Below are 12,889 nucleotides of genomic sequence, written 5' to 3'. Positions count from 1 at the left end.
GTTGCCAGGTAACTCTGGTGCGGAGCATACCTGGCTATTTCCAGGTGACTGTGGAGGTGGAGTTTAACAGATTGCTAACACTAACAGCTTAGGATTTTTATAGACAAAGGCTGGGGGGAGGGAGAGGGTTGTGGATAATCATACACAATTGGTGGTTATGTCTGTAATATGTGTAAGTAGACTTCAGGCAGAGGTTTGACAAATCTTGAGAATAGTCTCTGTGGCCTCAGGACCCAGTGTGAGTGTTTATGTTAGTCAACAGACCATCTGGCTGAGTCTAATTTACAAATCTTTGGGACCTCTGGTGGGAGTTTTCTCAGAAGAGGTGAAGTCAGACACCATGGGACCAGATTTTCCGGAACCCTCAATTGACTTTTGTTCTGCCATCTCTTGTGATGGCCTTGGGTTAGCAAGTTAGCTGACCTGTAATTTTTAACTATTTGTATTTCTATTTATTTAACTTAAAATTTCTTTCAGTATCACTAGGGCTGATTTCAAAATGGCAGTCTCCATGCCCACCTGCCACCATGCTCAGTCCTGATCCTGATGTGCTGATCAGCAGAAAAACCCCAGCCCCCATAGAATCTAAGGATCTACTGTTGGCTGAACAATGGTAGGACATGGCTGTCCTGGAACTTACAGCAGACCAAGCTGCCTAGAGAAAGCTGGCCAGTTACAGAGAAGACAAGTTCCAAAAGTCTTTATTAAATCAACTGCATGTTACGTGACAAAGTATTTCACTTTTTCAGAATGAGGTTTCTTGATGTAGACCAGGCTGGCCTTGAACTCAAAGATCTGACTGCCCCTCTGATTCCAAAGGCTGCAAAACCTTCTGCTTTCAGGGCAATCCTCTTGTGACTTTTCTGAAAAGGAAGAAGTACAAACCTGTGTTAGTTAGTTCCACCCTGACTCAATCCCCACCTCAGGTCATTCCTAAGAACTGGTCTCAGTCCCATATCCGCATTTCTCATCCATAGATGTCCACTGATAATGGGTTTCATCATGGACCAGTGTCAGAGCTTCCTCACTCCTTACAATCTCCCTGTTGGATTATCAGATGGTGCTACTGTACTCATGTAATGGTCTTCAATGGGCAAATACTAGCCAAACCACATAGTCCCAGATGTTAACAGCTAACTAATCCAGCATACAGGCCACATATGAATCAAGTATTCGCTAGCCTCTATAGAAACCTGAAATTTTGCTATACTACTTAGGAACAGTCAGTCCTTAAGCTTACCCAACAACTGTAGACCAATCATATAATGGCTGCTTCACTGGTTACATGGCCCTTTAACAAGAAAAGAAAAAAAAGCATGAAAGCCAGTTTTTAGCAATCCTACTGCCTAAGGGCATTTTTAATTCTCAAGATACCCCCCGCCCCGCCTTTTTGTGGTTTTGAGACAGGATTTCTCTGTATAGCCCAGACTGTCCTGGAACTCACTCTGTAGACCAGGCTGGCCTCGAACTCAGAAATCCGCCTGCCTCTCTGCCTCCCAAGTGCTGGGATTAAAGGTGTGCGCCACCACCGCCTGGCAAGTTATCCCATTTTACAAAGCCCAGGTATGTCTGAATCTGGCCTGCTGCTCTACACCAGACTGCATCGCTGAGGCCAGCTTCAGGGTACTCTTCCTCCTTTACGACCACCAAGACCAGCATGGAGATCCGATGGGAAAGGGAAACCGGAGGGTTAGGCTGCCCCAGACAGAACCTTACCACAGTTTAATAAGCAGAGCCTGACAGGCTGTCTTCTCAGATTCTTCCCAAGAACCTCAAGTGTAACCTTCAGAAGGAAAGTTCATTGTGAAGACCACAGGACAGTGGAGTATCCCAGAGAGACAGCTCTTAGCTCCAATCCCAAAATCTATAGGAAAGCTGAGTGGCAGCTGCAGGCACTGTGATGGCCTGGGCTGTCAAAGTCTCTCCATTACTCTGGCATGCAGTTGGAGATCCCATGGCTACAGCAGCCACAGCCCTTGGAAACATGCTTCATTTCTTCCCATGTAACCCAACCAAACCACCGAGCTTACCTGGCCCTTCTCAGGGTAGTCGTAACTTCCGGTCTCCTTCCTTACCACAGTCTTCATCTAAAACAGCTAAAATGAACGGCAACAGAATTATCCACAGTAATCTTGTTCCATATTCCCAGTCATTACCTTACAGGGAACTTGACAGTGACCAAGGCATTGCTATATATCAATAGATGTTTGAAGGCTCAGCAAACTTTCAAAACGTTTTTGTTGGCACATTACACATGTGCTAATACCTCCCCTCTACCCACAGAGTAGTGGGAATAAAAGCCTTTGGGATGTCAGAACAGTTCATTTTGAATAATAAAGATCCCTACATTCTCTGGAGAAACCTTAAGGTGGAATGTCTTTTCCCAAAATGTTGCAGATCAGTTACAGGAAACAGAACCGCGACCGTCAAGGAAAATGTTTTTCTGGGCCACCTTTTTGACCACAGCAGCTATGTAGAAGCAGCTGCAGCTTCGATAAGGGCCAGACACAGTAACAGTGGTTACTAGACCACAAACCCACAAGCCACCTGCCTCACCACCGTCTACTAGAGACACCAGAAAACGGCAATCCTATAAGCTCTGAAGGCTCATAGTTTAATACGTGAAGCTTTAGACACTCGGAGAGGTTTCTACTACGACTCAAAGCGGTTTCAAAATAATGACCGTACTGCTTCCAAACACAAAGTTTTTAACATGCTGTAGATATCAGGGTAAGCTGAATAAAACGGCGGCTTTCTGCAGTCACAAAGCGAGAAAGCAGAGGTTATACAGAAGCCTCTTACCCAACTCTGTAGGGCTAAGGCCAGGACAAACTCCTGACTTTTCTTAAAGGCTTTAATACTATGATTGACATAGGGATCGCCTAGCACGTGGCAGGATCCAAATTCCACCCAACATAGGAGCGAGGTTGGTCGACAAAGGTCACTCACAGGCAATGGTCACGGGCCTTTCCAGTTGGCGTCATTTTAATAAGGTTACTGCACCCAAGCAGGTAATACCTTCAAGGTACAAATGCTATTACTAGATCCCATCATCCCCAAGCCGATAATCTGCAGCACTCACCGGTTAAAAGGCGCGGTCCGTAGGCCGCTAAAGTATCACTGCGCATGCGGCCATTATGAACCATGCTTCCACTGCAGAGATGAAGAAACCGGGTTCCTTCGCTGCGGGCTTCGGATCACGCAGCCTCGGAGGCAGCATCTGGAGATGCAGGACGAGGGTGGTGTGCTGGGGGGGCTGGGAAGATGGGGGGCAAAATTTGGTAGAAGTACAAGCTGCCATTACAAGAACAGAAACGAAGAGCGGACGAAGTGAGAAAGGACTGAACACGGCCTGCAGCTGGCTTATATACGCTCGCGCCTCCAACAGCGTCTGCGTCATCCAACTGCCGCTCGGAGCCTCTGGGAAATGTAGTTCATAGGACCGCCTGGTTCCTGCTCCTGATCTGGCTCTGATCATACTGGCTTCCACCTGAACCAGAGAGCTCAACTCATCTCTCAGACCAGCTGCCATCCCTGCGGGTTACGTCTCCGGGAGACTTTGAATTAACACCGACCTTAGAGTTTTCCGCCCGGAGCGTCCCGGGATGCCTGAGAGGGTAGTGGGATACTACCAGGTCTTCTTAAAGGAGGACCCAGATGGATGCATTATTTGTTCAAAGCTTATTTCCTCTGCCACTATGTATTTTCTAAGCACCCGCTGTTTATACTGGGCCCTATTATTCCATCTTATGTTCATACACACCTGTGTACAGGCTTCATGGTTATCCCCTTTTCATAGGGATTGAAGAATGGATCATAGCTAGCAAGCAAGGTTAACTAGACTCAGCACAGCTCGGACACTCAAAGTAACAACCGTGTGCTATCCTTTGCTCATGGGATGAATGAATGAGTATCAACTTAAAATCATACATGGAGCCGGGCAGTGATGGCACACACCTTTAATCCCAGCACTTAGGAGGCAGAGGCAGGCGGATTTCTGAGTTCGAGACCAGCCTGGTCTACAGAGTGAGTTCCAGGACAGCCAGGACTACACAGAGAAACCCTGTCTCGAAAAACCAAAAAAAAAAAAAAAAATTTCCCAGCACTTGGGAGGCAGGCAGATTTCTGAGTTCGAGGCCAGCCTGTCTACAGAGTGAGTTCTAGGACAGCAAGGGCTACACAGAGAAACCCTGTCTCAAAAAACAAACAAACAAAACCATACTTGGTAAATGGACTGGAGAGATAGCTCAGTGGGTGGACGCATGAAACCCAGAGTCAATCTCCCAACTCCAAAGTCTGCACCTCTAATGATGATCCAGGTCTGTTAGCCCAGCATGGCCTGTGGGAGGAGGATTAAAAGGTTAAGGGAAGGGGTTGGTTTGTTTATTTGCTTTGGTTTTGGGATAGGAGCTTTCTATTTATGTTGCTCTGCTTGTCCTGGAATTTACTATGTAGACCAGGCTGGCCTTGAGCTCACAAAGATCCACCTGTCTCTGCCTCAGTGCTGGAATTGATTAAGGTAAATTCTGAGGCCAGCCAGGGCTACTTGAGGACCTGTCTAAAAAAAAAAAAAAAAAAAGAAAGAAAAAAGAAAAGAAAAAGAAAGGAAAAGGAGGGCTAGAAAGATCTCTCAGTGGTTAAAAGCACTGGCTGCTCTTGCAGAGGTCCTAAGTTCAATTCCCAGCAAGCACATGGTGGCTCACAACCATATGTAATGGGATCTGATGCCCTCTTCTGGTGTGTCTGAAGACAGTGTACTCCTATACATTAAATAAATAATATTGCCAGGCAGTGGTGGAGCATGCCTTTAATCCCAGCACTTGGGAGGCAGAGGCAAGCAGATTTCTGAGTTCGAGGCCAGCCTGGTCTACAGAGTGAGTTCCAGGACAGCCATGGCTACACAGAGAAACCCACAGTTGTCCGATGGTCTCCACGTGATGACTGGGATGGGGGTGGAGAGATGAATGAAACTTGGCTGCAATTGCATAACCAGTAAGTGGCCCTTGAACCGCAACTCAAAATCTCCCCAGTGGAAATGTGCAGACCTTTGTTGCTGAGGTTTACAGTTCTGACTGAGCCACCCCATGAGGATTGGCCTTAGCAGATGAAGAAGCAGGGCATAGGGAAGGGAAACGGCTAGCCCGTTGGGTTACACACTCCTTATCTATGGCATGGGTCAGCTGAACTGTAGATTCTGGTGTCAGGTGCAGTCAGAAGCAGCCACATGACCCCAGCCCCAGTGGGAGCCTCTGAAACAGAAAATGCAAAGTTCAAAGAATCTGATGCTGACACCCACCGCACAGCCCATGAGGGCTGGCCGGAGCGCTGTGCAGCCCATCTTTGGGGAGGGCTCAGTTCCAGCTGTTTCATGCTTCTCCACATTTGCCCATCTGCTCTGGATATGATTATTTACAGATAGTACATAAACTGCTTTTGTTTCTTTGTTTAGAATCAGTGAGAAGAGAGCAGGCCATTGAGCTACTTCTTGGGTAAAGATACTTGGTGCAAGCTTGAAGATCTGAGTTTAGGTCCCTGGGACCTACAGGGTAGAAGAAGAGGACCTACTTTTTCAAGTTGTCCTCTGGCCTCCATACACACATGCACATAAGTAAATGCAAAAAAAAAAAAAAAAAGAAAAGAAAGAAAGAAGGAAAAGAAAGAAGAGGAAGAAAAAGGGCTGGAGAGATGGCTCAACGGTTAAGAGCACTGACTGTTCTTCCAGAGGTCCTGAGTTCAATCCCCAGCAACCACATGGTAGCTCACAGCCATCTGCAATGGGATCTGATGCCCTCTTCTGCTGTGTCTGAAGAGAGCAACAATGGTCTCATAAACACAAAATTAATAAATAATTCTAGAAGAAGAACAACAACATCATTCCTGGGCTGTTCCAGATCCCAGACTGGTCCTGTGAGAAAATTAAATAATAAACAAAATCTTGTCTAGAAGTGAGTTCCAGGATAGCCAATGTTGTTGTTACACAGAGAAACTCTGCCTCAGATAAATAAATAAATAAATAAATAAATAAATAAATAAATAAATAAAATAAACTCTGGGTTTGTATAGATTTGCCAGATGTTGAAGTCTTCATTGGTAAGTGAGCTTGGGCTTGCCATGTAATTTTTCTCCAAGCTTCTATTTCTTCAACTATAGAAATGGGCAGAATAACCACCTACTTGTAAGGTTGAAAACTGCCTAGGCCCATGCTGGGTGGTAGTGACAGAGGCAGGCCAACCTGGTCTACAGAGCAGATCCAGGTTAGTCAGGGCTACACAGAGAAACCATCTTTAAACAAACTCCTGCCTGGGACTTCAGCCTTGATTCCTTAGGCCTCGAGAAGCCAGATTTGAATGCATACATGCTGGCCTTACATGAGCTTTTAATCCAAGTGGAACCTGAGACCCAACCATGTCATTCTGATTTTCTGACTGTCCCTTTTGAGGTATCAAGGGAGTCATGAGGGCTGAGTTCCTGCTATAGAGTCACTGTGACCCTAAGAGGCACACCTTTGAGTCTTGGACTCCTAAGCCCTAAAATAGGCCACAAAATCGGAACCTAAGTATTACTTCCTGAAACCGGCTAGCCTCATATTCTGTCTCGTCTGCAGTCTTGTCTCCTCTGCTAGAGAACATTCAACTCTGTCCTACGACCCTGCTATCAAAGGCTGAGGGGGTATTGAATATTCACTTTGACCCTTGCACTGGTGAAGGCCCCAGACAGGGCTAATGAGACTCCAGAAAAGGGAACCCTGGACTTCCCAGAGTGATTTCATCCCCTTAGTGTGGAGGTGCCTGGAAGCACAGGTACAGGGTTACGATTAGAGAGAAGAGACACTCTAACTTGGTGTCTTAGGCCATAAAGACCTGGACTTTAAGCTCCCCAATCCCCACTTCCCACTTTTTCTATTTTAATTCTGTTTATTCTTTTCTTTCTCTCTCTCTCTCTCTCTCTCTCTCTCTCTCTCTCTCTCTCTCTCTTTCTTTCTTTCCTTCTTTCTCTTTATTTCTTTCTTCTTTTATTCTTTTTTTTTTTTTTTCTGATACAGGATTTCTCTGTATAGCACTGGCTACTGGCTGCCCAGGAACTTTGTAGACCAGGCTGGCCTCCAACTCAGAGATCCTCCTGCCTCTGTCTGGGATTAAAGGCTTTTTAATTCCTTTATCCTGTGGAGCAAAGGTGGTCATTGTTCCATTTTACAGAGGTAGTGATTTACATCTTGCCCAATCAATTACAGGGATTGCTTTCCAGGATCAACTTCCCCAGATCTTGACCTCTCCTAGAGGCTGTACCAGTAGGGGGCGGGTGGTGGTAATGGTGGGGGACCCATAAAAAGAGGAGGAGATACAGCAGGAGGAGGCGGGGGGGGAGGAGGAGGGGAGGAGGAGGAGGAGGAGGAGCAGGAGGAGGAGGAGGAGGAGGGGGAGGAGGGGGAGGAGGGGGAGGAGGAGGAGGAGGAGGAGGAGGAGGAGGAGGAGGAGGGCGGAGCCACACAGAAACTGTCTGAGGTTCCGAGGTCGGCAAGGAGCCCAGATCCCATGGAGGTGGCAGGCTGCAGTTACCAGTTTCGGATCGCGCTGCTCGGGGACGCGGCGGTGGGCAAGACGTCACTGCTGCGGTGCTACGTGGCGGGTGCGTGGGGGGCGGCGGAGCCGGATCCCGAACCCACTGTGGGCGTGGAGTTCTACAGCCGCAAGCTGCAGCTGCCCACTGGGCTGCAGGTCAAGCTGCAGCTCTGGGACACCGCAGGCCAAGAGCGCTTCAGGTGCGGCGGGAAGGGGGTAATGTCAGTCACCTAGGGGGCACCCTTTCTGACAGGTGCCAACTGCAGGGGATCAAGCAAGGTTCCGTGGTCCCTACCGTGCCGACCCCTCCCTACTCAGTCGTTCATCCTACAAACTCCGCAGAGTGGGTCAAGCCCCCAGCCCCAGTTTGTGCTGTCTTTGAGCCCCTACCCAGCCCTAAAGGAACTGCATCACAAAGGGAATTTGCACTGAAACTCTGACTTCCCCAGAGATGCAGAGAGCTCAAGGATCGCGAAGCAGACATGTCAAGGGGGTGGGAAGGAAGACTGGTGTGAGAGGCATTGGCGGGAGCTGCTGACAGGAGGCCTTCTGTGGATCTCGGTGTGGAGGTGGGGTGCCCTCTAAGGCTGTCTTAAAGATATTAAGACTCTCCCAATTATACACACGCCCCTCCAGGTGCATCACCAGATCCTTCTACCGGAACATGGTGGGCGTTCTGTTGGTCTTTGATGTGACGAACAGAGAATCCTTTGAACACATCCAAGCCTGGCACCAGGAGGTCGTATCCACTCAGGGCCCAGACAAGGTGGTCTTCTTACTGGTTGGCCACAAATGCGACCTGAGCACCCGATGCGTCTCCACTCAGGAGGCACAGGAACTTGCTGCCTCGCTGGGCATGGCCTTCATGGAGACCTCAGCCAAAAGTAACCGCAGTGTGAACCTGGCCTTTGACACTGTCACCAGCGCCATCGAACAAGCCCTGCAGCAGGGGGACATCAAGCTAGAGGAGGACTGGGCAGGTGTCCGGCTCCTCCATAGAGCCCCAAACCCTAGATCCTCCAGCAGGAAGCAGGACTCAGGCTCCTGCCAGTGTTGACTCCAGGAGAGAAAGGGTTATGGTAGTACCAGCCTCAGACTCCCCAGAGAGACAGGAGGGCAACAGACAAAAAGACTAATACCAACAGTCTCCTGATATGTCCCTGCCTTCTAATTTTGGGGATATCTTTTTCTTAGTCAGAGATTCAACATAGGGCTAGCTAATTACAAACAGTCTCAACTTTTTTTTTTTTTTTTTTTTTTGGTTTTTCCAGACAGGGTTTCTCTGTATAGCCCTGGCTGCTGTCCTGGAACTCACTCTGTAGACCAGGCTGACTTTGAACTCAGAAATCTGCCTGCCTCTGCCTCCCAAGTGCTGGGATTAAAGGCGTGTGCCACCACTGCCCGGCAGTCTCAATCCTTTTATATTTCCAGAATGGATCTTGCTAAATTGCCCAATCTGGCCTTGACCTAGTAACTTTCTTCAGTGATTGAGATTACAGAAGCGTTCCACTAAGCCAGAACCTCTCCCAGGTTTTTAGTTCTCTGCACAACTCCTTTCTAGAGGAAAATCTAAGATCAGGTATGTGACTTATTGTGACTTGTGGTCGAGCACAAATGCCAGCAATCCCCAAGCTTGAAAGGCAGAGGCAAGATAAGGAGTTTAAACACATTCTCAGCTCCATAGACAGTTCAAAGTCAGCCTTGGTGGCTCAGGGTTGAGGACACTGGCTGTTCTTCCGGTGGACCCAGCTACATGCAAAGACCAATAAGGGATAGGTTTGCTCACACAGAGCCTGCCTAATTGACAGGCGAGTGGTAATGTCATGCTTCTGGGCTTCTTTCTTGGCTTCCACATGGTTATTTCTGGCAGCATTTCTGGGCTGGAAGACAACAGCTTCCCAGCATCTGTCCAAGGCTTTGCTGGCAGGTTACTATGGGGAATTCTAGTGGAAACTTTAGATCTTCTCGGCCCTTAGGGTAGCATGACTCTGGCCTTAACATGGAGTGCTTCTCATGGCTCTCAACCCAAGCTCAGTGACTAGAGCTGACTTTCAGGGTTGACCATGAGTAAGCAGCAGACTTGTTGGACGCACGGCAGACAACGCGGAGGAGCCACCAGGGTGTTTGCCGGAAGTCCCTTTGGATGATGAACCTCAGGTTTCTGTACCGCCTGGAACCTGATCATCCTAGGGCAACCCACATCTGCCTATGAGGATGGTGTTAAAGAACTTGCCTTCTTCAAGGCGTAGAAGCCTGTTCCTTTCATCTCAGCACTGAGGAGACAGATAGGTGGATTAGCCTGATCTACATAAGTAAGTTCCAGGCCAGCCAGAGCTGTGCTACTCAGTAAGATGATATCAAAACAAACAAACAAGGAGGCAGGGAAGAGGCTGGAGAGATGGCTCAGCAGTGTTAAGCCCTTGGTAATAGTGTAGAGTAGAAATTCAATGCTCAGCATCCACACAGTGAGTCGCAAGCATCCATCGCTTCAGTTCCAGGGGATCTGATGCTCTTGTCTAGCCTCCAGGGACAGCAGGCTTGTATACAGCACACTTACACACATGCCAACAAAACATTCAGACAGGAAGTGGCTCAGGGTTGAGAGCACTGGCTGCTCTTCCAGTGGACCAGGCTCAATTCCCAGCAACCACACAGCAGCTTACTAACTCCAGTCCCAGGGGATTTGTTGAAGGCACTAGGCAGGTAACGGTGCACAGACACACATGCAGGCAAAACACCTGTACACGGTTGGAGAGATGGCTCAGTGGTTAAGAGCACTGACTGCTCTTCCAGAGGCCCTGAGTTCAATTCCCAAGAACCACATGGTAGCTCACAACCATCTGCAATGGGATCTGATGCCCTCTTCTAGTGTATCTGAAGAGAGCAGTGGTGTACTCATATACATAAAATAAATAAATCATTGAAAAAAAAAGCATTTTTTAAAAAACACCTATACACATACAAATAAAGGAATTTATAAATCACAATATTTGATGCCGGGCAGTGGTGGCGCACGCCTTTAATCCCAGCACTTGGGAGGCAGAGGCAGGTGGATTTCTGAGTTCGAGGCCAGCCTGGTCTACACAGTGAGTTCCAGGACAGCCAGGGCTATAAAGAGAAACCCTGTCTCGAAAAAAAAAAAACAAACAAAAAAAGATTTCGTCTCAGAATATACAGCTACATGTTCCTCTCCAGCTGAGACTTTGTTGCATGGACATCTGATCTGCAAGGGGACTTTGTAGACCAGGATGGCCAAGGGGGCAACTGTGGATGGCTTCTGGTGTTTATGCTGAGTGTTGGGCCAACTTGTAGAGGCCTTTCCAGGGATGTAACTGTGCCAGCAGACATGAGCAGGCTATGAGCAGTCAGGGCCTACAAACACCCCCCCCCACCCCGTTTATGTTTGGGTTTATTTTGCTGCTTACTTTTAGTTTTGGTTCATTTTAGGCAAGATTTGTGGCTGGCCTGAGAAGTGCTATAAATGAGGGTAGTACCTAACTCTTCATGGTTTTCTTGCCTCTACTTCTGGAGAATGGGGAGTTAACCTCAAACTCACTGTGTACACCAGGCTGGTCTTAGCTTGTGGTGCCTTGATCAAGATTTCATCTCAGAGCCGGGCAGTGGTGGCACACGCCTTTAATCCCAGCACTTGGGAGGCAGAGGCAGGCGGATTTCTGAGTTCGAGTCCAGCCTGGTCTATAGAGTGAGTTCCAGGACAGCCAGGGCTATACAGAGAAACCCTGTCTCGAAAAAAACAAAAACAAACAAACAAAAAAAGATTTCGTCTCAGAATATATCACTAAGGCTATCAGCCAATTAGCTGCCACCCTGGTCTACAGAGTGAGTTCTAGGACATCCGGGGCTACATAGAGAAACCCTGTCTCAAAAAAAATCAACCAAACAAACAACCAAACAAACAAGCAGACACCACAAAACACAAAATAAAACAAAAATTATCTGAAACCTAGAGAGATTTCTCCATCTGGCTGTAGCCAGTCCAAAGTCTTCATGTTTGTCATGGGAACGAATTTACTTATTTCTTCTGTTCTGTGATAATAAACATTCATAATGCCTTGTGCAATGTTTGTTGTTTTTAAGACAGGGTTTCATGTAGAACAGACTGGCTTCTGACTCTATAACCAAGCAGGATGACCTTGAATTCCTGATCCTCCTGCCTCTACCTCCCACAGAGGTGGGGCTTCAGGCATGCCTGGTTACTTCTTCTCCAATGGGACAGGTCATTCAGGGTAACTTGAACCAGTCCTTTCACGTCAGTCACTCCGAATGGTTGAGCAGGTAATGCTCAGAAGTTGAGACAGGTAGATCATGAGTTCCAGGCCTATCTGGGTTGAAGTGAGAAGGATCTCAGAAACAAAACAAAAGGAGCATTCTAGTCAGAGTTCGGAGAACAGTCTGGAAATCCCCTGTCACCCAGGCCAGCCCCACTCAGAAAAGATGATGTCATTATACCCAGTGCCTCCCTTCAGTGTTCAGAAGGCTACAATCACACAGCTGCAAAATAGAAATACCAACAGTTTTGGTCCCACGGGGCTGTTGTGGGGCTGACATGCTTGCTATATGAACTCTTCACACAGTGTGGGCTCATGCTCATGGGCTTTCTGTGGCTCGGGTCTTCTCCATGGCAACACAGTAACCCTCGAGGTCCAAAAGTCCTGACTGTTTTATAGACAAAGAGTCAATCACGACTGGTCAAGTGACATGACTGAATTACAGAGGCCGGTTCACAGTTCCACATTCCAGTAGCCAGACCCAAAGTGTATAGCCTTTTTTTTTTTTTTTTTAAACTCTCCCTATAGACTAGGTTGGCCTTGAACTCAGAGATCCATTGATTCTGTCTCCTGAGTGCTGGGATTAAGCCGCCACCACCTGGTCCAAAGTGTGTTCTGCCTCATACTTGAAGGTTTTATCCCATCTTGGCAAACTGCATTGATGTGAGGAAATCTTAAGAGACTCCAAGTGGCTCCAGTGAGTGTTTGCAATATGAAGATGTAGTCCTGAAAACTGCAGCCTCCCCACTTCTATCCTGTGGGCTGCATCCTCCTCTGGATGGTTTCAGGCTTGCAAGGTCTTCCCTCCGACTCAGCATCCACATCCCCTAAAGAAGTCTTTTTCTTCCCAGGGTCCTTATCCATATAATCTACCCCAGACCTTGGCGGGGGTGGGGGGTGGAGGGAGGGGACAGGGTTCTCTCTCACTCCTCCTGTCTTCTTCTGTTTCTCTCCCTTCTTGGTCCCGTTATCTTCCTCCCTCTTCTGCTTCTTAGACAGAATTTTATGTATCAGAGGCTAGTTTCAAACTCAAAAAATATT

At 47.8% G+C, this 12,889-nt stretch overlaps 1 protein-coding gene, 1 long non-coding RNA gene and 4 other non-coding genes across 6 annotated transcripts; 1 reads left to right on the top strand and 5 right to left on the bottom strand.

Moving 5' to 3' along the window:
* Positions 1-683: 683 nt before the first annotated feature.
* On the bottom strand, positions 684-3,348 carry LOC114614270. The gene is made up of 5 exons (XR_003710290.1): positions 3,083-3,348; positions 2,031-2,096; positions 1,717-1,783; positions 1,241-1,291; positions 684-863 (listed from the first exon to the last, which is right to left on the bottom strand). It is a non-coding gene; the product is annotated as an uncharacterized LOC114614270 (long non-coding RNA).
* LOC114614398 lies at positions 939-1,012 on the bottom strand. The gene has a single exon (XR_003710318.1). It is a non-coding gene; the product is annotated as a small nucleolar RNA SNORD99 (small nucleolar RNA).
* Positions 1,564-1,691, bottom strand: LOC114614386. Its single transcript, XR_003710308.1, has one exon. It is a non-coding gene; the product is annotated as a small nucleolar RNA SNORA61 (small nucleolar RNA).
* On the bottom strand, positions 1,863-1,990 carry LOC114614384. Its single transcript, XR_003710306.1, has one exon. It is a non-coding gene; the product is annotated as a small nucleolar RNA SNORA44 (small nucleolar RNA).
* Positions 2,372-2,506, bottom strand: LOC114614383. Its single transcript, XR_003710305.1, has one exon. It is a non-coding gene; the product is annotated as a small nucleolar RNA SNORA16B/SNORA16A family (small nucleolar RNA).
* A 4,176-nt stretch (positions 3,349-7,524) lies between the features above and the next one.
* Positions 7,525-8,780, top strand: Rab42 (RAB42, member RAS oncogene family). Its single transcript, XM_028760021.1, has 2 exons — positions 7,525-7,759; positions 8,196-8,780. Exons 1-2 carry the CDS (start codon positions 7,533-7,535, stop codon positions 8,614-8,616), a joined length of 648 nt encoding a protein of 215 aa, XP_028615854.1. The 5' UTR covers positions 7,525-7,532; the 3' UTR covers positions 8,617-8,780.
* Positions 8,781-12,889: the final 4,109 nt, after the last annotated feature.

This window comes from Grammomys surdaster, unplaced genomic scaffold, assembly GCF_004785775.1.
Source record: "Grammomys surdaster isolate TR1022 unplaced genomic scaffold, NIH_TR_1.0 126313, whole genome shotgun sequence".
NCBI lineage: Eukaryota > Metazoa > Chordata > Mammalia > Rodentia > Muridae > Grammomys > Grammomys surdaster.
Note: the sequence above shows the minus strand (reverse complement) of the source record. Positions and strands in the feature narration are given on the sequence as shown.

What these genes read in the sequence shown, in the direction of transcription:
- Rab42 (XM_028760021.1), top strand. Translation starts at nt 7,533, where the DNA reads ATGGAGGTGGCAGGCTGCAGTTACCAGTTTCGGATCGCGCTGCTCGGG. An exon ending in GCAGGCCAAGAGCGCTTCAG is followed by an intron (nt 7,760 to 8,195) that starts GTGCGGCGGGAA and finishes ACGCCCCTCCAG; the next exon opens with GTGCATCACCAGATCCTTCT.